This window comes from Saccopteryx leptura, chromosome 7 (assembly GCF_036850995.1).
Source record: "Saccopteryx leptura isolate mSacLep1 chromosome 7, mSacLep1_pri_phased_curated, whole genome shotgun sequence".
NCBI classification, from domain to species: domain Eukaryota; kingdom Metazoa; phylum Chordata; class Mammalia; order Chiroptera; family Emballonuridae; genus Saccopteryx; species Saccopteryx leptura.
The window spans coordinates 82,452,837-82,477,639 of NC_089509.1; the positions used below are offsets into that span (position 1 = coordinate 82,452,837).

The window sequence follows — 24,803 nt, forward strand, 5'->3', positions numbered from 1 at the left end:
TTTCCCCACTTCAGATCCAGCTTAGCTTAATGAAGCTGTTTGTTCAGACTTTGAATAGAGAAAGTGAATGCTTTCAACATATTATTTCTGCTTTTCCTGCCTTGTCTTTCAAGAAGATAAAAGCAGGTGTATTTGATGGACCTCAAATTCGAACCCTCTTATGTGATGAAGAATTTTCCAGGAAGATGAATAAGGAGGAAAAAGCAGCATGACAGTCTTTTGTGGCAGTTACAAAGAACTTCCTTGGCAACAAAAAAGCAGAAAACTATGAACTTCTGGCTGAAAGGATGCTGTTGGCTTTCCGCGACATTGGATGTAACATGAGCATTAAGACTCACTTCCTGAACAGTCACCTCGATAAGTTTCTGAAAATCTTAGAGCTGTTAGTGATGAGCAGACTAATGCTGGAGCATCAAACGAGATTGTCCTCAACAAGTACACAAACGCAAGAGCTACAAACGCAAATTTTTGCCTGAATAGAATTTAAATAATTTTGTGCAAATTTTATGATGAAAATAAAGTGTTTTAATATGTTCTACTTCGAAATTGTAGACAAATTCTGATGCAATCATATCTTTTAGTGTATTAGTGTATTTACTGTTTTATATAAATTATTCTATTTTCACAAAGATGATGCCCAAGAAGACATTCTACTTCATTATATTAAACTAAATGTTGAAAATTTTACAATAAGATGAAAACCTAAAATCTTGAGTTGCAAAAAAAACTGTAGCTTACAGAGAAAAACTAATGTCAGATTTGAGATCAGCACACTCGAATTAGGTAAGGACAAGTGTTTTTATGGATGCAACAAAATTTTGTTCCCCAATGTAATATTTGTTCAACTTTCAGTCCCCTAACCTTTTGAGATAACATCACAGTAAATCAAGTTTGTATCCGATCCAGGGTAGGAGGCTCACTGGACTAACCAAGCATGGCTGGAGTCTCCAGCTGGAGCCCACGAAAGCTTCTCAAGTCACGTATTACCATTCAAATTCATCATAGACACTGATCTTTCGTAAAACAAAAGAAAAACCAACTATTACTAGAATTAAATGCAATAAAAAACAAGATCTATAAAATATAAGCCTACACCTTTGCCATTAGATTGAACAGATTTAAAATTACTTTGACAAATGTCTATAACATGTTTCTAAAGCCTTCCACTCAATTTCCATTCTATGTCAGATCATTAATAGCCATCTCGTGGCCTGGGGCTGCTCCATGGCCCATATCTTGAGGAGCATTGTTCTAGCCTGAAATACAGATGAAAACTCTTGTCTCATGTTAGTGTCTCTTCCTGTCTTTATTTTCCTTGTACTTGCTTGTCTTCTTATTATACTTAAAGATACAAAGCTGTCTCTCTCTCTCTCTCTCTCTCTCTCTTTGAGTTCTCAAATAAAACAGACTTGCAAAATAAAATGTGACATTCGCATACATGTATGTTAATGTATAGCCTATTAGATTTTGAGAAGGCCAGTGTCTCTTAAAGTATGGTATAAGGACCACCTGTATCAGAATTAGCTGGGGTAATTGTTTAAAAGTGCTGACTCTTAAGACCCTACAGAATCAGAGTTGCTGTGGTTTGCTCTGTGGGGTCTGAATTTTAAACACGAGTCTCCCTACATGATTCTAATACACAATAGAATTTGAGCACCAGTTCTTCAGGGTTGGGAATCTGTGTATTTGATCCTGCATCGTGCACTACTGACGTGTATCCTAAATGCCGACGCTGAACGTGTTCACTCATGTGACAGTATTGAAGTCTCTGCATCTGTGCATTCAGCAGAGTCTCCAGGATATACAGTCGTTGCTATCTCAGCCGTATGCGTTACTGGAAAAAGGTAATGTTCTTATTTTACAGACAGAAACAAAGACCACACTCACACAAGTAAAAGAATTTTACATTCTCCTCTATTGATTGCATTTTATTTTCAGGGTTTACATGTTTATAACCTATTCTTAAATTCACTCTGCTTTACAATAATGTACTTTTATTTGTAGTAAAATTTAGTATTGCCACAGAACCCATTAACCATGCAATTAAAGTTATGAATTAAATGAGGGAGGGAGGATTGTATATAAACCACCTTAATATTTCACTGTAAAGCACTTGTCTTTATATTAATATAGGGTTAATACCGAACTTACTGATAAGGAAAAATATTGCATTCTTACATGTTAATATGAAATTCACCCATCAGGAAAAACATTATATTCTTAGAGCTTCAACATACATATTAGTCAAAGGAAGGAGACACTGTGTAGCTATGTCTTTGATTCTGTAGTGGAAATTACTGGAAGGAGAGGAACCACATTTATTCTTACTCACGTGTGCCCTGCAGAGATTGGCACCTTACATCTGCTTGTGTGTATTGGTGTGTTAGAAAATTTTAAAAAGTGATGGTCATTTATTCTTATGTGTGGAATCAATGGATCACAATCCCAATATTTTGGCTACAATGGACATTGATAAAAGGATTTTCTAATCCACTGGAAATGAGATAATCAGTCCTTTAGGGACTTTCTTCCAAAGGATAATGAAAATTTCCCGGATAAAACTGCAAAACCTTAAGAAAGTAAATGTCCATATTTACTTTTACTGAACCACAAAAATGTTGTTGTTGTAAAGTTGTGCTGACTCCTGGAAAAACTTCCTCTGCAGTTTTCAACCTTGCCACTGTGTGCCTGTGGCCAAGTTCCTAGACCTCATCAAACTGTTTCCTTGTCTTGGGGATAATAACACCCTTCCAAGTTGCTGTGAGAATTCTATTTATTCATGATTATGAAATACTGAACTCGGTCTTGGCTCTTGGTGAATGGTAGTTAGCTATTGTTGGAGGAAGTTGTATAGCAGTGGGGAATGTGTGGACAAGCTAACTCATAAGAAATTTGAAATTCAGCTAGTTTCTTGCTATGGTATCTTATGCGAGCAAGTTATTCAATCTTTCTGTCCCTCAGATTTCTTAATTTGTGAAGCGGGGATTGTAATAACTGTGCCAGAAGGTTACCCTGAGGATTAAGGGAGGGGATGTGAATACATACTTCCAGTGCCTGGAATGTAGTAAGTTTTTAATAGGTAACAGATGATAACTATTATTATTTTTATTAAATTTGATTGCCCACACATTCTAAGCCAGTTTTTTAAAAAACAAATACATATTCCCTGTGCATGTGTCTATTTGGTCTTAATTTGAGGTCCTCCCCTTGATCTTGTAGCAGCTGTCTCATTTTTGACATATTTTCAAAATCGCTTTCTAATTTACACACAAACTGATGTATATTTCCGTTGGAAGTTTTGAGGAATCTGAAAACACAGTGGTAATGAAATAAGCATTCATCTGGCCTCTCTATGAACACAATGTTAGCGGAAAAAGCAGCCAATAAAAATTGGGGCAGATAAGCAGACACTTGCTACAAAACCTAAATAATGCATGTGAGTGATGTCAGACTTGGAGGCATGCAAAATGCATAAACACAAAGGAAATTTATGGTGGGCTTTTCAGGAAAAGGGTTGTTCCTTCCTGATGTGCTGACCTTGATTCTTCTTTGTGTTTTTTGGTACCAGCATAAACTGTTGCATTTTTTCATTGTCCATTTGTAGTGTAATCTAAGAATATGTCTTTGCTCTTCTCTGCTTTGCTCTTAGTAAGTATTCTGTGAGCTTTGGGAATAAGCTACTTAAGTTAAGTGATCTCTTTAATTTTCTATGATTAATCTTTTCAGCATCCACAGATCACAGTTCCACTCCCAAGTATCCTTGCTAGATCGATAGCTTAGAATGTTAAGAACTGTGATAATCAATTGGGCTTTCAGAGGAGACCTTATGGGGATGGGGAAATTTTTCACTCCTTACTTTTAAGCCTCCATTCTCTTCCTATCCACAGCAGCTTAAAACTTCTAGTCTGTTCTTTACTGGCCTCATCTCTCCATTTCCTCCGTGCTCTCGTCCCATTGGCCTTCCTTCAGTCTTTGGAAGTACCGTACTGCCTCCCAGCACGCGACCTCTGCACAGCTCCTCTGTATGGAATACTACCCTGTCCTCTTCCCTCTTCTCCTGCTCAACTCCCAGTCACCCTTCCCAGTTCAGTTCACACCCTGATTCCCTGAGGGAGCTTTCTCTGGTTCTCTGACCTGGGTCATCCCGGCAGCTCGACTGTTCCCTTACAACAGTCTCTTCTTCTTTATAGCATGTGTCAAAACAGTAACTAAAGAGTTTATTTTATATCTGTTATTCAGTGTCTTTTTTTTTCTGTCTCTCTCTCTCTAAAATAGAAGCTCTGTGCAAGAAAGAGCAGAGGCTATGTTTGTCTTGCTCACAATTACCTCCCAGCGCCTAATACCATAGGAAGTGAAAATGCTAAGGTGTTATATGAATGCAATATTAGTATTAATGTGCTTCCCTATATTGTTTGTTATCATTGTTTTTCTATTCTGGACTTTTTTTCCAGAGGGGTGTGGTTTTGGAAAGAGGAAAAATAGCATGTGTAAATTTTGAGGTTTGACACTATGCTTCTCTGGCACTAGTACCTTCTCAAGCCGATAGTTTACTGGGATCGAGAAAGTACTGGCTGAATGGCCTGTGTTTAAGAAATACCATCCCCATGAGAGGGTATGTGAGTATGATGGCCTTAAGTCTAAGCTCCAACATATATCTAACCTCCCTTCAGTCTGTAAGCTCCTTTCTTGATCAACTGGGAAATCTCATTCCATTATGACAATGGCTTATGCTGTGGGGAAGCAGGTTTTCTTTACACGGGAAAATAGCCTGTTCATCATACATAAACATCAGTGACATGTGAGTGGGCCAGGACCTAGAGCTCAGCTAAAGTGGTGTCTCTGGAAAATGTTACAACATTTGGAAGGCAAAGAATCATGGAGGACCGGAGTGGTATCAGGTGGGGTCCAGAGACATCGCAGTGAGTGGCAGTAATGGCTGCACTGGGACCGGAGTGTGTGAGGTTCTCTACAACCCCAAGGAGAGTCTGATGGCCCATAGTTAGGAGGTAGGCAAGAGTTCAGATTATACACTTTCTTTGAGGATGAAAACAGAGAAGCTGAGGTTGTTGAGAAGTCTATTGTTCATAGGCTGTAGTCATCTTTGATGCCAATGAATTGTGCTTTCTAGATTTATTTTCCCTAATCTTCTAATGTGAATGAGGCCACTGTGGGCTCATTGAACAACCTGTGAATTAGTGAGGTCGCTGGCATTTTCACAGCATTATTTTAGGGAGGCAGCTTGTTATAAATGAATGTGGGCTTGAGTCTTGTTCAGATCTAATTTTATTTATTTATTTATTTATTTATTTATTCATTTTAGAGAGAGGAGAAAGAGAGAGACAGAGAGAGAAGGGGGAAGGAGCAGAAAGCATCAACTCCCATATGTGCCTTGACTAGGCAAGCCCGGGGTTTTGAACCAGCGACCTCAGCATTCCAGGTTGATGCTTTACCCACTGCACCAACATAGGTCAGGCCAGATCTAATTTAAAATCCTGACTGTTGTCACTTCCTTTCTGTGAGCCTCAGTTTCCTCTTCTGTAACATGGGCCCAATAACACTCCAGACCTCAGCCTTATAGCACAGTGAGACTCATTAGAGATTCAAGCATCTATTACGTGTCCCTGGTACTTAGTAGGCATTTTATACATGCTTGCTATTATTGTTATTTGCTAGGACACATCCAAAGATCAGCAGTGTTTTGTTCTAAGACTTGGTTGGGTTTGCATGTCCGAAAGGGGCCTGGTCAGGGCGGTGATTCTGGAGTTCCAGGCTGGCTGTGTACACTCCGTCTATTCCAGAAGCAGCCCGAAGCTCTGTGGTCCCTTGTAGCGTCATGTCCAACTGTGTCTGGGTTAAGGAGATAGAAGGGAGAAAATTGCAGCCACCAAATGTAGTGTGGAGCTCAGGTCCGGTCTGCCTTTCTACAGCAAAAGCATATGACAGATGAGGATATCTCTTCTTGCTTTCCTGGAAGTTTGCTAGAAAGATAGGGTCTTGCAGCCTGTGATTGCACATGCCCATCAACCAGCCTGTCATTGCACGCGCCCATCAACCAGCACTTAAACGTGGCCGTGACCGCCCTGGGTGAGTCAACAGCGTCAGGCGGCCCCTTTCCCCGTTAATGAACAATTCATTTGAACCGGGGATAACCAACCTCTTCCCAACATAAGCCAAGAGCGCCAGCGAGATTGATGACTGTATTTATTTATGCATGAAAAGTCAGATCTAAAAATAACTTCTCGATTGATAACCACAATTTTGGCTTTTCATTAAAGCCAAGTGGTGTTTGAAAGAGTTTCATTCCTTTTTTTATGGTTTGAAATCACAAGTCCACAAACTATTCAGGATTGGTTAGGGTACTGTAAGCTTATCCCAGTAAAGTGAATGAATGTTATGTCTGATTAATGGACCCAGGAAATTAGCGTTCCGTGATAGCAACCACTCCATTATGAGTAATCAAACAGAAAGTTCTCCTCTGTGTGATAACAGTCAGCTTGTTGACATCAGTCCACTCTGTGTGTGTGTGTATGTGTATACACATAACTCATTCTTTGGAATTCTCCCATGGAAAAGCACAGGAAGGAAGCTGAGGGGAGGATGGGGCGATTGCATCCTGTACCCTTTACAGGGGTGTGGCCACAACTGCCTCCGCTGAAGGGACGCTGATATGTTATGTTTTTTCACTTAGGATGCCTGAGCAATGATAAGTCTTAATGAAAAGCAGGAGTGGCCCTCAGTGTTGTTCTTGGCGGGACTGGAGGCTCCTGAGAGAGGTCTCCTCGAATCCCACCTAGTATTTTATTTCTAGAACTTTGGGGGAAGAGGAAGAGAAGCAGGAGCGTCAGTGAAGTGGACCAGCCCAGCTCTCAAAGCCACGTTAGGACTCCAGACCCACGTTGGCCACTCCTGTCAGTGAAATGGCCAGTGGGCAGGCCAGGTACACGATTTTAAGGAGAATGAAACATGTTTCTTCGTATCATTTGAAATGATGGAGTCCACTCTGGCAAAGGGAGAAAGAAACTCTCTGGGATTATGCGAGGTAAGGTAATAGAAAGTGCTGTGCAATGAATTACACTGTCACCTGATTTCAGGGTCTAACCGTTTGGGATTTATAGTTCTCTTTGCCTTTCTCTTTCTAGTGTTCTTAAATGTGGTCTTCTCTCAGCTTCGTTAGGGACAGTTATTAACTTACTATGCATTGCATTGATCACATTTAATCACTTGACAGTTCAACACAGAAGATCAGTTCTGGGATTAAAGACATAAAAGTTGAACAAATAATTATGCAGGCTTCTCATTGTGAGTTTCTAGAGTCCCACTGCTTTTAAATGAATAACTTTACTGTGATGTTCAGCACAGATTCTACAAGAATGCTTTTGAAAATGGCATTTGATTGTGTCTAAATAGATTTCATGACAGGTTATCTACCTCCAGAAAACTGTTTTTGATGGGTTTTAAAACTCTTCTTAGGGATTGAGATATTAGAAGAAATGTATTGTAATGTAATGTTTATATGAACAAGTATTCATAAATAGTCACATTCTAGAGGCTGTTGATTTAGCAACAGTCTTACAACAAGACTTTAACTTGAGAATAAAACTGTGTCTTTTTAAAAAGATTGTCTTGTGGTCACTGTGGCAAACTGGCCCAGTTTTCTGTAGGCCTTCTGAATCTGGTTTAATTAATTGTTTAAAAACTGGAATGAATGAAGGACAAATTTTCAGTTCTATTCTAATTCTTTACAAATAATTTTCCAAATGAAAATTTTTTTGGCTATAAAATACCAATCAGTGGTTCTCAAGGGGGTTGGGAATGTAATTTTTTTTAATTGTCCTGTAGGATTCAACTGGCACATAGGGCCTTAGAACCAGGAATGGCAATGTTCCTTTAACGCATTGGACAGACCTTCACAAAGAATTACCTGCTAGAACGCCAGCAGCACCCTCATTGAGCAACACTGATACATGCTTAGTTTAATGAAAAATAAGTTTTATTATTTAGTGAAGATTCAGGTGAGCAATCTAATCTCTGGGAAGGTCATTTATATTCTGATTAAGCTGCTTTGGGGAGGACCCATAGGGAGCAGCACATCTGCAAAATTATTCTTTAGGGTCAGTAACAATGACTGTTCCAGAAAAGTTGCTCCCACCTACTTCTAATGAATATTTTCAGACCTAATTGGATTAACTCCAGCAAAGTTAGCTATTGCATTTCTTGAGCCATATAGTATGAGCTAAGATCACAGGAGTAAGTTAGCCCTACCCAAGGGATGTTTTTGTGCTAAACATTATATTTTATAATGATTGTACATTTCTCAGAATCTGCAGCTGTTGTGTGTAATGTAAAAGTAACATTCTGAGGGGTCTAGAGGTTGCTTAAACTTCACTTAGTATTGAAAGGGCTTATCTCTGAGTGAGAGCCGAGTGCATGCATAGTATATTAAAAAAATAATTTAAGGGAAGGAAGGAGGCTTTGTAATCAGCACATTGTCTTTCCTGGAAACTTTTTACACTACAGTGCTAAGACAGTTTCCCTAGTTAAATACTGTATCCAAAGTCCCATCTTTATTGAATGAGGAGGTGAGGGCACCCCTGCCTAAGTGTTTATTAAGCCAGGCTTACAGCTCATTGACAGAATTTTAAGTGTTGAGTAATCTTCCATCCAAGATCAGGGCAGTGTTGAGATACTGTGTCTGAGAGACTGTGCTGTGCTATGTGTGTAATGGCATCACGAACTTGTACTGTACACAGCCTGCACTTTTGTTGTCTGGCCATTTAGCATCTATTTTTTTATTTTTATTTTTCTGAAGTTAGAAGTGGGGAGGCAGTCAGACAGACTCCTGAATGCACCTGACGGGGATCCACCTGGCATGCCCACCAAGGGGCGATGCTCTGCCCATCTGGGCTGTTGCTCCATTGCAACCAGAGCAACTCTAGCACCTGAGGTGGAGGCCAAGGAGCCATCCTCAGTGCCTGGTCCAACTTTGCTCCAGTGGATCCTTGGCTGTGAGGGGAAGAGAGAGACAGAGAGGAAGAAGAGGGGGAGGGGTGGAGAAGCAGATGGGTGCTTCTCCTGTGTGCCCTGGCCGGGAATTGAACCCAGGACTTCCACACACCCGGCCGATGCTCTACCGCTGAACCAACTGGCCAGGGCCCATTTAGCATCTTTTGCTTAAGAAACAGTCTCCAAAAAGATATAAATAAGTATTTTTTTATTTTTAATTTATCTATATTTATAAGAAATTAGAATCAAATAAATTACTTTAAATAAATTTACAAAGTAAAAATTAGCAAAATAAAGTTAAGGAATTGTGCTTTTGAGTACAGTATTTTAAAAATGTAGATAGCTCCCTTTGAAAGGAGGATGAAATGGATTGAAAATTTTCCAAAACCCTCATGGTTAACTGTTAATATATTCCAGGTTTAAATACTGTACCAGGTATTCCTCACAACTTTCTGAGCTAGGTGCTGTTATCATTTTATAGAATAAAGAAATGGAGCCTCTGCAGTTTTAAGACCCCTCCAAGGTCATAAGTCCCATAAATAGGAGAAATAAAGTTTAAACTGAGGTCTGCTGTTTCTTGAAGTTCTGGGATCTTACGGTCACCTAGTGGACGCAGGCTGGCAATATCATTACTAAGCGGTGCCTTAATTTCATAGCATCTATAATACATGATATATGCCTTCACACAGAAAGCAGACTTCTACTGATGATTAAAGGGCCTCTATGGACTAATGCCAGTGATGTAGTAAATATGTTTCATTAAGTGTTTCATAGAATTATAAGGAATGGAGAATTGGACCATTATACACTGCTCACAAAAAATTAGGGGATATTTTATTGCTTTATATTCATTTTGAAATATCCCCTAATTTTTGTAAGCAGTGCATTTTGACTGATTACAGTTGAGTGTGGGAAAGTCAGACTCTCAGGAGTTGTTTGACTAAAGAGTGGGAGAAGAGCGTGGTGGACCTAGAGAGTGAAATTACAGGATGATGGTTTGATTGGACCGAGCTGGGGAGGTGGATGAGTCACCTCGCAGCGTCATTGGCCGGGAGAGTCAGGAATCAGTGCCCGCCTCTTGCGCTCAGGGTGGATATTTATAGCTGCCGCAGCTCTGTCTGCACAGGAAAGATGGATAGGAGAAGAGGGTCATGTTCAGGTTATGCTCCCACATTGGTGCTGGGCCTGGGCATGAAGCATTGTGAGGCGTCCTTTCTTGTCCTTGTAGTCTCTGCAGGCAGCTGCAAGAATTATTAGAAGAAGAAAAAAACGGATCGTATCACTTCCCTGCTTTACATGCTCAGTGACTTTCTGTGATCATCAGAGCAATGCAAACTCCGCTCCACGGTTGGCAGTGTGCTGTAGCGTGTGGTGTAGGGGCGTGGGCTCTGGAGCAAGACAGCCTGTGTTCCCTCTGCATGCCTCAGTTTCGGCATTAGAAATTTCCTAATTTCTCTGTGCCGCAGTTTCCCCATTATTAAAACTCTGATAATAGCATCTGGAAGGATTGTTAGCATTTCCGTGAGTTAATAACGGCAAAACAGCAGAACGGTGCCTGGCACATAGTAGGCTGTGTGGTGTTTGCTGTCGTTATTAAGGGCTTCGAGGCGGCCCTGCCCATTTCTGGTCTCCCCTTCCCCCACGCTGCCTCACTTACTCTGCTCCCGCTGTGTCACTGGTTGCTCTTCAGAATACGGAGGCTTGTTCTGTTTCAGGTCTTTGCATTTTTGTTTTTTGCCTTTTCCCAAGTTTCCCTGAGGAAAATGCTCTCACTTCATTCAGGTCCCTGTTCAGATGTTTCTATAACCAAGAGTAAATACTCTCCCACCAACCTCCCCTACACCTCCTACCCCAAGACGGGCTTTCTTCAAGCCCTGTTATCTCTACCTGACATTACAGTATATTGACTATATCATATACATTATTTTATATGCTTATTGATCACTTCCCCCACTGGACCAGAACCTCAACCAAGGACAAGGATTTTGAGTCTCTTATTCCACCTGAAATCCCTGTCACTTAGAATATTTCTTCACAGATAGGGGATGCTCAATAAATATTTGTTAAATGAATTTTTTTTCCCTCGAAGTTAGAAGTGGGGAGGCAGTCAGACAGACTCCCTCATGGAATCCACCCAGCATGCCCACCAGGGGCAATCCTCTGCCCATCTGGGGTGTTGCTCTGTTTCCACCAGAGCCATTCTAGCGCCTGAGGTGAAGGCCAAGGAGCTGTCCTCAGCGCCTGGGCCAACTTTACTCCAGTAGAGCCTTGGCTACGGGAGGGAAGAGAGAGACAGAGAAGAAGGAGAGGGAGAGGGGTGGAGAAGCAGATGAGCGCTTATCCTGTGTGCCTTGACCAGGAATCGAACACAGAACTTCCACAAGCCAGGCTGACACTCTACCGCTGAGTCAACCAGTCAGGGCTTGAATAATTTTTAATAAGTTTCATTTTCCCCATCAGTTCTAAAATTGGTTTTCTTTCTGTCTTTAGGCCTTAAACTGTTCCTTCTCTTGTTAGCCTGTCATCACCTTCCCCCAAATTATGGACCTTTAGAAAAAGATCCTTTAGGCTTTCTCATGAAAGTATTTTAGCAATAGGAAGTCTTGTTCTAACCTGTCAGCCTTGGGCCACAAAACAGCATTGAAGCATTTTAGTGTCATTGTTATAGACTATTGCTGTTGGGACTAATGTTGGCTCTTCTGCTAAGGTGTTTCCCAAGCTGCCAAGTCCTGGCCGTACTTGACCCTTTAAAAGATCTTGGGCTTACATTCTCATCATAAAAGTGTAATTGCTGGAGGAAAATTGCCATGCAAACTAAATGAGGAAAATTATGTACTGATAGTAATGTGTACTTCAAAGAGACTCAAAACTTTTAAGTCCCAAATTTTATAAAGAGCACCTGATTCCTACCAATTGTTTATCATAGAAATTGGATAAATCCATTACAAATTGCATGTTCTATTTTTACAATATTTATTCTCAATTTTTACAATAGCCAAATAAAACAGATTTCTTATTTGATATAAGTAAGCCTTCAGTAATTTATCCACTTGAGGTATTATTGAAGAATTTTGTGTTTCCTATATTATGCATAGGAAAACATTCAGTTGGGGGAAAATAAATCTTAATTTATAAATGCTCTGAAAGTCTTTGTCTGGAAAGAATTTGTTTAAAATGTTTCAAAGGCCCTTACCTGAAACTGGTCATGTCATCTTAGGTAAGCCTACTCATCTCTTCGTGCATTGCTGTAACCAACTATAAGATATAAGCAAAGTTATATGTCAGCTCAGCACAGCATTGTGATTGATTAAGATAACTAGAAATTCTTGGTATAAAGACTGAGAGTTTTAATATACAGCTTTGGTTAAATTAGTCTAATGAAGCTTACTATGGAATTTGCAATACTGCCCATGTTTTTCTTTATTCTGAACAAGATAGAGATCTCTTCAAAAATGCTTTATTCATTCTTTGGTATAAATTTTCTCTTTTGAGTATTTTAAAAATATACTTATATTCAGTTAATGTTATATAATTTTTTTAAAAATTTAGGATCTCTTTCAGCCAAATCTGAGCATCTACTATGTGCCAGGTATTGTTCTAGTCACTTGAGATACATTAGAGCACACAACAGACAAAAGTCTTGACCTCTTAGAGTTAACAGTCTACAGAGAAAGCCAGACAGTATACAAGAAATATACATAGATTGTATAGTATGTTATGTGGTGATAGGGTTAGAAAAGAAATTAAGGAAACTAGGATGGTCCAGGAATGCTAGAGCAGTTGCAGATTTGAATGGGCAGTCAGGGTAGATTTCATGGCGAAGGTGACATGCAAGCAAGCAAACAGGAAAAGCATCAAAGGAGAGGGTTGAGCCATGGAGATATATGAAGGAAAGTACCAGACAGATGGCCAATGAAGCAGAATCCTGACTACGCCTTTGAAGACATGCAGAGGAGGAAATAACTTTCCTCTGTCTTCCGAGGGTTGGATATAGGGCCTGCAAATCAAACTGACAAATGAAAGATTAACAGAAAAAAAGGCATACAAATTTCATTAGATGTAAAACTTTAATTTCTGTGTGCATGGAAACCTTCATGGAAATAAAATGAAGACTCAAAGAAATGGTTAACCTCAGGAGCTTATATACTATTTTAACAAAGGGCAGAAATTATGGAGAAGTAATTAGACAAAAGAAGAGATTTTGGCTTTTAAGAGCAGTAAATTGTGGAAAAGCACAAATATCCCTAAAGCCAGATTTTGTAGACTTGTCATTGGCTCTTGGTAGCATCTGTTGCTTTTTCTGCCCTGTAATGTGCTGGTGTCTTTTTCTTTTATCTCTGGCACATTATAAATGTTAAATTCTTCTGGTGTCTCTAAGAAAATTACCATTTAAGTGGTTCCAAAGCCATAGTCACCAGTGGATACATTCTGAGCTGGTGCCATCACTATAATCTCCAAGCATGTCTGACACTTACACTCTTTCCCATCCAGAGAGGGCTGCAGTGTACATGTTTGATGTCTAAGGAGATTGGGTTAAAAACTAATGCCAGGCCCTGACTGGTTAGCTCAGTGGGTTAGAGCAGTGGTCCCCAACCTTTTTTGGGCCACGGACCGGTTTAATGTCAGAAAATATTTTCATGGACCGGCCTTAGGGTGGGATGGATAAATGTATCACGTGACCGAGACAAGCGTCAAGAGTGAGTCTTAGACGAATGTAACAGAGCGAATCTGGTCATTTAAAAAAAATAAAACATTGTTCAGACTTAAATATAAATAAAACGGAAATAATGTAAGTTATTAATTCTTTCTCTGCGGACCGGTACCAAATGGCCCACGGACTGGTACCGGTCCGGGGGTTGGGGACCACTGGGTTAGAGCATTGTCCTGAAATGCCAATGTTAGGGGTTCAATTCCTGTTCTGGGCACATGTGGGAAGCAACCAATGAATGCATAAATAAGTGGAACAACAAATAAATGATTCTTTCTCTCTCTTTATCTCCTCTGTCTCTCTAAAAGTCAATCAATAAATTTTTTTTAAATGTTAAAAAAGGAAAGTAGTGCCAAATTTTCACGTTCATCTGAAAGTTTGTTAACGATTCTCATAGCACTGAATAGGATTGGTGCTCTGCTGGGTACAATCATGGAAAAGACTTACCCCTGCCCGCAATGTAGTTACCATCTCAAAGTCACTGTCAGAGGTTTCCTCTCGGCTTGCAGTGGGATTCCATAACCTACCTGACATGCTGGTAAATTTGCAAAGTTTTAACAGTCAAATGGTCTCTATGAAGGTGCATACTTTGCCTCGGTAGAGAGAATGATCATTTTGATTCAAATTGTAGCCTAGTGTTAGTCTCCAAATCCCAAATCCTAGCCAGGGCATCAGAGTGTAGCCAGAATAAAGCCAGGCCTCGCTGTGATCCAATCTCAGGACATACTATAGTTAGTTATATTCCATTTGTACCCAAAAGGGAGTTTAAACTCAGTGTTGATATTTATGCCATTTTCTAAGAAAATGTCGGGAGGGAGGACTTTAAAACAAAAGAGAATTTGTGAGCATTATTTTTTTATTCTCTGGCACAATCTGTCTCATGGCATCTTTCTCATAAAAGTTCTCATCTTTTCTCAGCTCCTCTGGATTGACTGATAGAAGAGTGAGGGATTTGAATACACTTTTTTAAATGTCTATTTTATCTCTGGTACTTGTATGGAGGTTTTTGAAATATTAATATAGGCATTGAAACATTCCCAAATTTAAATTATGTTTGAATGTGTTTGCTATATCTGGTCATTTCTCCTTTATATTCTTTTATTATCTTAAAAACCAATTCCAAAACATTTTCTTGGATCTAACAATCACATATTGGAGAAAATTACACTTTTAAAGAATTTTCACACTGATTTTTATATATGAAATATTATGGGGAAGGAAGAGTTTGAAAAATCTTAAACTACTTCATGCTTACATTACTTTATGGTTTTAAAAAATAATTCATTTAGTTTTTTTTTAAAAATAACTACTTACAATTACATTATAGCTTACTATACTATAATTAATCCTAATTATCCAAGGAAGAAGAGGGTCATATCCGGGGGCCCAGGCAACACTAGAAACTTACCGCTGAATTCAGCTCTAAATATGGCAACTTGTTTACTGCTTCTGATGACCATTCCTGGAACCCCCTCCCTATTGCCACACACACAAATAATAATAATAATAATAATAATAATAATAGTCTTAGGGAATAGTGAAGCCAGGGAATGGATGGAGCAACTTACTGAATAGTTTAAATGTGTAGATTTCCCAAAGGATATTTCCATATGCATTGCCCAGAGATACTTCCAGGTTGATTGATTATGCATGGTCACAGGAAGCACTAACCATTCTTTCTGCGTTCTCCTTTAACAGTTTATAAAGTATGCACACCTCTGTCATAGCACTTTCCCCAATGTGTTGCATTGCATCTTATGTGCCAGTCTTTCCCACTGCACTGTCAACGCCTTATGGCAGGAAATGAGTGTTCTTGATCTCCGTAGTGGGCAGTCAGTACATGCCTTTCAACTGAAGGAAGGAAGGAAGCAACAAGCTAACAAATGAAAGGGACAACAGTCAGAGAGATCTGCATGGTTCAGAGCATTGCTATAATTGTTCAGTTTCCCTGGAAATAACCATAAATAGAATTTTTCCACGTGTGGTGTTTGTAGAACCTATATTAGTATCACCTGGTGGGGGCGCTTGCTAAAATTCAGATTCCTGCATCCTGACTCACACCTGATGAGTCAAAATCTCTGGAAGAGCAGAGCAGGAATCAGTACTTTGAAGAAGCCTCAAGATATTTGTTGTGTGCAATGAAACTGGGCATTCATTGCCCTAGAGCAGGGGTCAGGAAACTTTTTGGCTGAAAGAGCCATGAACGCCACATATTTTAAAATATAATTCCGTGAGAACCATACAAGGACCTGTGTACGTTACGCATTTTCCAATAAAAATTTGGTGGTGTCCTGGAGGACAGCTGTGATTGGCTCCAGCCACCCGCAACCATGAACATGAGCGGTAGGAAATAATGGGTTGTAATACATGAGAATGTTTTATATTTTTAACGTTATTATTTTTTTATTAAAGATTTGTCTGTGGCCCTGGCCGGATGGCTCAGTGGTAGAGCATCGGCCTGGCGTGCAGGGGTCCCGGGTTCGATTCCCAGCCAGGGCACACAGGAGAGGCGCCCATCTGCTTCTCCACCCCTCCCCCTCTCCTTCCTCTTCCTCTCTGTCTCTCTCTTCCCCTCCCGCAGCCGAGGCTCCATTGGAGCAGAGATGGTCCAGGTGCTGGGGATGGCTCCTTGGCCTCTGCCCCAGGCGCTAGAGTGGCTCTGGTCGTGACAGAGCAACGCCCTGGAGGGGCAGAGCATCGCCCCCTGGTGGGCAGAGCGTCGCCCCTGGTGGGCATGCCGGGTGGATCCCGGTGGGGCCATGCGGGAGTCTGTCTGACTGTCTCTCCCCGTTTCCAGCTTCAGAAAAATAAAAATAAATAAATAAATAAAATAAAAATAAAAATAAAGATTTGTCTGTGAGCCAGATGCAGCCATCAAAAGAGCCACATCTGGCTCGTGAGCCATAGGTTCCCAACCCCTGCCCCAGAGGATCAGTCAGTTAAAAGGGAAGGTAGCCAATGGTGATTTGTAACCTACTGAATGTGCGGGAGCTGTTGCTAAATCTACTTATATAAAAATTTGCTTAAGACCCTAATGTTTTGTTAAGAAAAAGGGGCCAGTTTCTCATGTATTTAAGCAGATCTGAGAAAATTCTCTGAACCACTATATTCTGTAGTTAATGGAACTGAGTTCGTTGTGTGTGGTGTAATCTTATATCTCTTCCCCCTTATTTCCTGGGTCCAAACACTGTATTTGTTACTTCCTTGGAGAAGCAGACTTAATAGAAGTAATTCTAGTATTAATGACAGAATTAATTGGAATAACTTTAAATAATTTTTAAAATATCAAATGAAATTATTTTGGAAAATATCGTGGATTACTAAAATAAGGCAAGTGTAAAATAAAGATTTTCAAGAGTTTTCTTGATCATATTTCCTCATTAATCACAAACACATACATATGAAAATTATATTAGAAGGATTTTAGGGCATTTTTTGTGTGTGTACTTTGTTTTTTTTTATTTAGAGAAAATGTACTGCCAACTAGACTTGTAAGAGAACAAAGAACATATATGAGACATAAATGGGTAAGCTTTATATAAACCATACCAAACAAAATTAGATTTAGAGAAGTTATTTAGGTTCATGATTTAAACATCTCTCATATTTCTCTGTGTAATTATGTTCCAGCTAGAAAGTAACCTAAGTAGTTAGGATATACACCCCTATAAGATAGACTCTATTATACCTGGAAAACAGACACTAATCCTAGCAGGAAGGGAGATGAAGGAAAATAATGGTCAACAAGCAAAAGCATAGGTAAAACCAGGAAAATATGCCTCATGGCAGCTGACATCCTTCTAGGTTGAGAAGGTCAAAGTGAGAGAAGGTGACTGATAGAGGGATTGGATCAAGGACATGATTGTAACAGGGTTGAACCTGGGCAAGAAGGTGAAAAGTTGGTAGGATATAGAAAAGATAGGTAGGTAGTAGAGAGATGGAGAAACTTGGGAGAGGAGACCTCATGTCTTCCCTGTTTGGATGGTACCCTGCTCTAAGTAAGAGGGCGGAAATTAGGTAGGGATATGAGGACAATCCAACAGATTTGCATAGCTAGGAGGAATGGGACAAGAAATGACCAAATACAAATGGAACAATTGGTAATAGGTTTTAAAAACTGATGATATTTCTTTGATCTATAAGGATTTTTTATTCAGTTAAAGGAAGAAATAGATTTATAATTACATCTACAATATATAAGGGATCATCTTATAGGGGATTTAAAACTTTTTCTTTGGTATATAATATTATACTCAGGTTTTTTTATTACTATTATTTAGAGTAGAAGTGCTTTTAAAAGACTGAATTGCCTAGTGTAGATGTTCAAGGTGATAGAGGAAAAGCAACTCCCACAATCTGGGGAAAAAATATCCTGCCCTCGAATGTCCATGAAAAGAGATCTAAGCAGAGTGATGCTGTCCCTGGAAGGGAGCCCCTGGGCCGGACTAGAATTGATTGCAGCCTAAATGAAGGTGTTAACCTACTTAAAGAAAAAGGTTTTAATCTGAAGGAATCATTGAAATTGATCTTCTTTGCTATCAAAATTCTCATCTTGGCAACTTGTAAAGGCTTGGACTGAGCCTCAGGCATTACTTCTGCCTGAAGCTCAGACCTCTTACAGTAAGTCTCCTCATCCTGTTACCATTTCGTTCTATTTTTGCTCCTAGGTGGCTCCTCTTCCTAAGGTTGTTAGGTCAGAAATGTGTGCATTTAGTTTGGTTTAACTAATTGCTTGGGGAGAAAAAGTTAGTAATACCATAAATACAAGCCCTCTTACAGTGGAGGTCACATTCATAAGGACAGTTTTGTTACTGTTAATTTTTATAATCATGATCCTAGTGCTTGTTCCTTAAAACAAGATTTGAGACTGCCTCATCTTTCCTGAGGTTGTAGCATGCACCGGGTACAATAACAGACGTCAGAGACTTTCAGGAATATAGATGTTTCTTTATTGGCCAGTTTAACCTGCGCAGGGGCAAATTCCCAGGTGTCCGGAGACACCTTACTCACAAGGAGCTACAAACGGGAATTGCGCCTGGTGCTTACAGCTAGTTCCTTATATATCCTAAGTAAGCAAGCATAATACAGAAGCAGATGTGGCGGTTACCTGTTCGCTAAGGGGGCTGCACATAGCATAGCAACAGGGGCTGGGTCTAGCTCATTGGCGAATTCCAAACATAAACTTCTGATAAGGGTCTTTAACCAATGGAATGCAAACGTTTGTCTTTCTTTGTTCTCAGCCTCACAGGGTCCCTATCTGTCTCTGCTTCTTGAATGACCTTGGGCATGGTATTCCTAACAGAACAGGAGCAGGACCTGCCTGTAACCCTTAAGTTCCCTGTTCCATCAGTGCCCTGCCTATATCCTATTATTTTAGATATTCTGATCTTCTCTTGGTCCTTACAAGGTCTCCAGAGGAAGTGGTCACAATAATATTTTCAGAAAATTCCCACATGCATAGCTATATGTTTAAAACAAGCATTTTGAATAGCTGGACACCATCTACTCATATGCTTGTATTCTGTGGCATTGTCCTCACATCCCCTAACTTTCGCCCTCTTGCTTGGACTGGGGTCCATCGTTCTGTGATTTCCAAGTAGGGTTCCTGTAGGGTCCAGCTTTCTGTGACTTCCAAGTGACCAATAGCTAATAAAGCACATTTATTTGTGAAAACTTGAGAGTCCCTCTCCCCATCTAAATAGCTCTGCTCATTAAAGTATCTTTAGAAGGGAAGCAACTACCTTTGTTGTCTAACCTGGAGCAGTGATACAGTCTTGAGAATTCTAAGTCAGTACAGGTATAATAAGATCAAATCACTGAGCGATTTTTAGGATGATGGTACATCTGTCAGGAATCATGTTCTGTTGCAAGTAACAGAAACCCAACCATTGGACTTAATCATACAGCAATTTATTTTTGTCTGAAGCCTGGAGGTCATGCAGGGCTCAAAAAATCATCACAGGTGCTTCTAGCTTCTTGCTCTGCCATCCATAGAATGTATTTCTCACCCAAGAAGAAGGGAGGGAGAAGAGCAAAAGGATGACCAAGTCTTTTTATTAACTAGAACAAATAATAGCTTTCCCCAAAGTCCTACCTAGTAGACTTCCACTTAACATCTCTCTGGCTAGAACTAGGCTACAAGGGGTTTGGAGAGATAAGTACTTTTAACTGGGCACATTGTTGCCTTGGACAAAATTGGCGTGGAAAAAGCTCAGTGGATAGGCAGCGATCAGAATCTGCTTTGAGGGGCCACAGGACATCTTCCAAGTCCAGCTTTAGGTGATTGCCCGAATGCCTTCTAAATATCAGCGTTGTCGTTATATTTCTGTGATGGATGGAGTTGTGTGTATGGTTTGTTCAGATGTGGGGGTGATGGCATGAATGGGTTATGCTATCCATTTCTAGAAGAACAGTGGCTGCCCCTTGGACTTCCACAAAAAGAATCTTTGGTGTATAATGTGCTGGATGCAAATCACACGAAAGGATCATTTTCCCCAAAGTTCTCTGGCTGATCAATATAACCAGTGGTCCCCAAGGACGACAGACAGAAGGCCTTTAGGGCCTCACTTTTTGTTTCTTTTATGCTCAAAAGAAGAGAGGTTTCTTCTCTTGGGACTATTCTGTTGGGCTCGGGACTTTTTCTCTTTCGTTTTCAGTATAGCTCTTACTTTACCCTGTCTGGTTTATTCCTGCTTTCAGTGAAAGTGTACCCCTAATCTTTCCTTCTGGGGAAGGGATGTGGGCAAAATATGAGGTACGTTTGACTTTAAGAGCCAATGTCACTGTATACACTTTGTGTACCTATAAAACTCTGAATGATCTCCTTTTCATGTTTTCAGTTTCATTTCCTGTTCTGGGGCTCTTAGGACGGAGCTTCAGCCTAGAGAGATGTGAGCCAGTAATATAGACTATGAATCCCTTCAGCCTTCAGGGGCTGGAGGGGAGCCTGGGCGCACAGAGCATCCTGCCTGTCAGCTGACGTTGTCATCATCCGTTTGCCCCAGTGTGCCTTCACACATTGCCATTTTCTGTGTATCATGAGGTTAGACAACTTGGAAAATGCTTAACTTTCAGACCTGTTCTTTGGATCAGTCCTTTCTGTCCTTCAATACAGAAATCTAAATGCTGTCTTTTTCCTCTTCTTTTATCGACTTGAAATCTACTGCCTTTGCATTTTTAAAAAATATTTTCCTAGCTGACCTGATGACCTGGACACTGCTTATGACAAACCTGAACTGTGTCTTGACTCAGTTTTATAACTTAATGTTCCTTTTTGTACCCCACCTTGAGTTCTGTTATATTCTCCCAATCTGTTCCTCCTTTCCTTTTCTTAAAACGAAAGGGAGCTCTGCCTCTTTCTTATACGGTGTGTCCGTAAAGTCATGGTGCACTTTTGACCAGTCACAGGAAAGCAACAAAAGACGATAGAAATGTGAAATCTGCACCAAATAAAAGGAAAGGAACCCCCCCCCCCAGTTTCTGTAGGATGATGTGGCAGCATGTGCGCATGCACAGATGATGATGTAACACCGTGTATACAGCGGAGCAGCCCACGGCCATGCCAGTCGAGATGTCAATGGTACAGAGGAAAGTTCAGTGTGTTCTGTGACTCACTAAATTCGAATCTGTGACCAAAGTGCAACGTGAATATCAGCACGTTTATAACGAAGCGCCACCACATAGGAATAACATTACTCGGTGGGATAAGCAGTTGAAGGAAACCGGCAGTTTGGTGGAGAAACCCCGTTCTGGTAGGCCATCAGTCAGTGACGAGTCTGTAGAGGCTATACGGGATAGCTACCTAAGGAGCCTTAAAAAATCTGTGCGTGAGCCCACATCGAACTGCACTGGATAGGTATGAAACTGGGAGAGTTTTCCCTTTATTTGGTGCAGATTTCACATTTCTATCGTCTTTTGTTGCTTTCTGTGACCGGTCAAAAGTGCACCATGACTTTACAGACACACTGTATATCAGCCCACCACTGAGGCTGCAGCAGCTGTACCCTTTGTTCTCTGTGGTTTTGTCTTTTGGCACATTGGCCAACTGGGACAACCCCAGAGAGGCCATCATCTTTCCACCTGCACCCTCCCCAGTTCTCCCATATAAATGCAAGTTCAGGAATTCAGGGCAATAACCTGCTGGGAAGTAGTCATTCATAATAGTGTCCATTAATATTTCCCCTTTGTCTTTTTTTCTATTTGTCTCAGCATTGTATTAGTTTAGGAAGGACAATGAGGTTATAATTAAGTTGAAAAGTGTTTCTTTGTTGTTTTTTTTCAGATGAGAATTCTCCAGCCAACTTCTGGGATTCTAAGAACAGGGGTGTGACTGGAACACAGAAAGGGCAGATTGTCTGGAGAATAGAGCCAGGGCCCTATTTCATGGAACGTAAGTAACTAAGTGTGAAATGCAAGCTTGTGATTGAACATTGCATGAATATGCAGAAATCTAGAGGGTCTTTTCTGAATTTTATTTTAAAAACTTTTAGCTTTGATTTACATATTTATGCCATATAACCCCAAACTGGAAAATAAGTTGTTTTAAAAAATGCTCATTAGGGAATGTTCTCATATTTTGGAAAAAGTGTGTGTTTGTATGTGTTATATGAATATATGATATATAAGTTGTGTTTGGCTATTTTAATACTTTACACATTTTTATATACCCTTATATATACATTTGCAATTAATGTTTAATTATTAATACTAATTTTAGGGAGCAGAAAGAATAATTCAAGTTTTAAGTTAAGTTTAAGAATTTAAATTAAAATTTTTATTTGCTAAATACACTATTAAATTTCCCAGTAGCAGATAACTTTTGCATTTGGGTCCTAGATTTTACAAGTATAGAAAAGATAGTCTGAAACTGCTGAAGAGGTTACTTTACTAGAAATAGGAAATTGACTAGGTAATTCGACCATTACCTAGTTATTTGATATAGTATCTATTTTCAAATACAATTGTTTTAATGTACTACATGGTTCACAGAAATATCTCATAGCTTTTTGTTTTAGATGAAGGGGAATATTTATCTTTGCCACTACTATTATTGGGAACATAGTAAATATATTTTTGTGTAGTAGCTAGAAGCATGAATAAATAAATGATTTACTGTTTGGTCTAAGTTACCTTTTACATATACGTACAGAATTTCTCTTTAATCTAGAAAAAAATGGGCTCTTTAGAAATTTTTCAAATTATTTAGGTCTATGTAAGAATTATGTTTTCTATATGCGGGGAATTTAATAGAGTGTGTGGATGCTAATATAAGGATGTACTTTTTACCACTTTAAAATGTAGAGTAAGGTTGGGTTAAGTAGCAACCTGATATAAGTATATTATTATTAAAGTATATAAAAATTCTGTAATATAAAAAGTTATTTTGAATGATTAATATCTATTATTTTGAATTGCCATTAAAGGCAACAGATTATTTCTTCCACATTTTTACAGGTAGGTCAGCGTGCATTCTCTAATCCTATTTCTGCCCCCTAAGGAATGGCTTCTTTTTCAGTTCAGTTTTGGGCTAGATTCTCTTTTTAAACCTTAAATAGCATGTAATTTTTAAGAGAAAAAGCTCATGGCATGAGTGAGGGGGAAAAGGAAGACACATACGGCACAATCCCAACTAGTATCACAGCATATAGGAAAAAAGTCTGGGAGGACATTTTGCCAATATGTGAACAAGGGTTGTTTCTGGGAGGTGAGATTATGGGTGATTTGTTTTTCTTGCCTATTACTACTTTACTTTCCAACATTGACCCTACTGGCATTACTACCCTAAATAATCAGAAAAATAAGTAATAAAAGAATATGGGAAAAAATGAAATGGGAAATAGCCAAGCTTACGCTAAATGGGCTTCCCCCTTTGAAAGGATCCCAGGGTTTAAGAGGCTGATCTAGCTGAGAAATATTGCCAACTGAACTTCAGGGGAAAAGGTAAAACAACCTTTTTATCTGCTCCAAAGTGCTGAAGACTGCCAGGAATGATTGCCTCTGGATAAAAGGTGCAGATTCATATCATGGGGCTCGTGCGAACACCTGGGAAGAAGTCAGTATCATATGCTGCTATAATTTGGAACAGTATGTGTGGAAAAGAAAACCATTTACAGAGTATTTTATTTTCTGTGATTGATTTTCTTTCTCCCTTCAAAACTGTTAGAGATTCTTAATATCCTGGTTGATTAGGGTGCAGTAAATATCTCTGCCCCAACAAAGACTTTTCTTTACCCCTCAGTTTAGTATTTAATAGAAATGGCTTGTCATTGAAGGTAGAAATTGAAAATGAAGAAAAGAGTAAGGATTCTTTTTTCCTTTTCTCCTGTAATTTAGCATTTCTACCTCAATTCTTCTTATACAAAGTCGGAGTATTATGTTATATGATTGTAAAACTGGAAATATTGAGTAATGTGTTTTTTAAGGAATGAGAAAAGTTGTGTAAGTTAATGTCCTGGGCAGTGAATAGGAATTACAGGAAGATTTGGCTTTATAATAAGTTCATCTTCATTAATCAGAATGAGGCCTCCCCCAACATACATTCCTATCCTTTCAATACCCACTCAATGTCAAGTTCTCAGGTGGTTTTTATATTAGTGCTTAGAAGTACAGTCTGTGTCTTTTAGACATCTTTTTTTTTTAACCCATGTCCAACTAGAGCAGAACTAGGGGGACTTCACAGCATAATGAAGTTTTGCTTGGATTTTTGAGCTCATGGCTGGTAACTTAAAGAATTGAGGGGACAGCCTCTATATTTTCAACCTCTGATTTTTCAAAAGTTACAACATTTAAAAACATTTGTGCCCTGGCCAGTTAGCTCAGTTGGTTAGAATGTCGTCCTGAAATGACAAGGTTGTGGGTTTGATCCCTATTTAACACACACAGGAAGCAACCAATGAATGCACCATTGGGTGGAACAACAAACGAATGCTTCCCTTCCCCCTTCCCTCTCTCTTCCTTCCTCTCTCTGTCTCTCTAAAAATAAACCAATAAATTAAAAAAAAAAAATTAAGCCCTGGCTGGGTAGCTCAGTTGGTTGGAACGTTATCCCAAGGCTCAGGGGTTGCTGATTTGATCCCCGGTCATGGCACATATA

At 39.6% G+C, this 24,803-nt stretch overlaps 1 protein-coding gene across 6 annotated transcripts in view; it reads left to right on the top strand.

Moving 5' to 3' along the window:
• The window catches only part of HECW2 (HECT, C2 and WW domain containing E3 ubiquitin protein ligase 2), a 424,054-nt gene that overhangs the window by 243,530 nt on the left and 155,721 nt on the right, over positions 1 to 24,803 (top strand). For 5 of the 6 annotated variants that reach the window (XM_066346627.1, XM_066346626.1, XM_066346625.1 and 2 more), the window contains exon 3: positions 21,993 to 22,100. In XM_066346627.1, the coding sequence (XP_066202724.1) occupies positions 21,993 to 22,100 (108 nt within the window). Of the gene's footprint in view, positions 1 to 6,728; positions 7,040 to 21,992; positions 22,101 to 24,803 lie in introns of those variants that run through there. The other variant, XM_066346630.1, reaches the window with a different exon arrangement.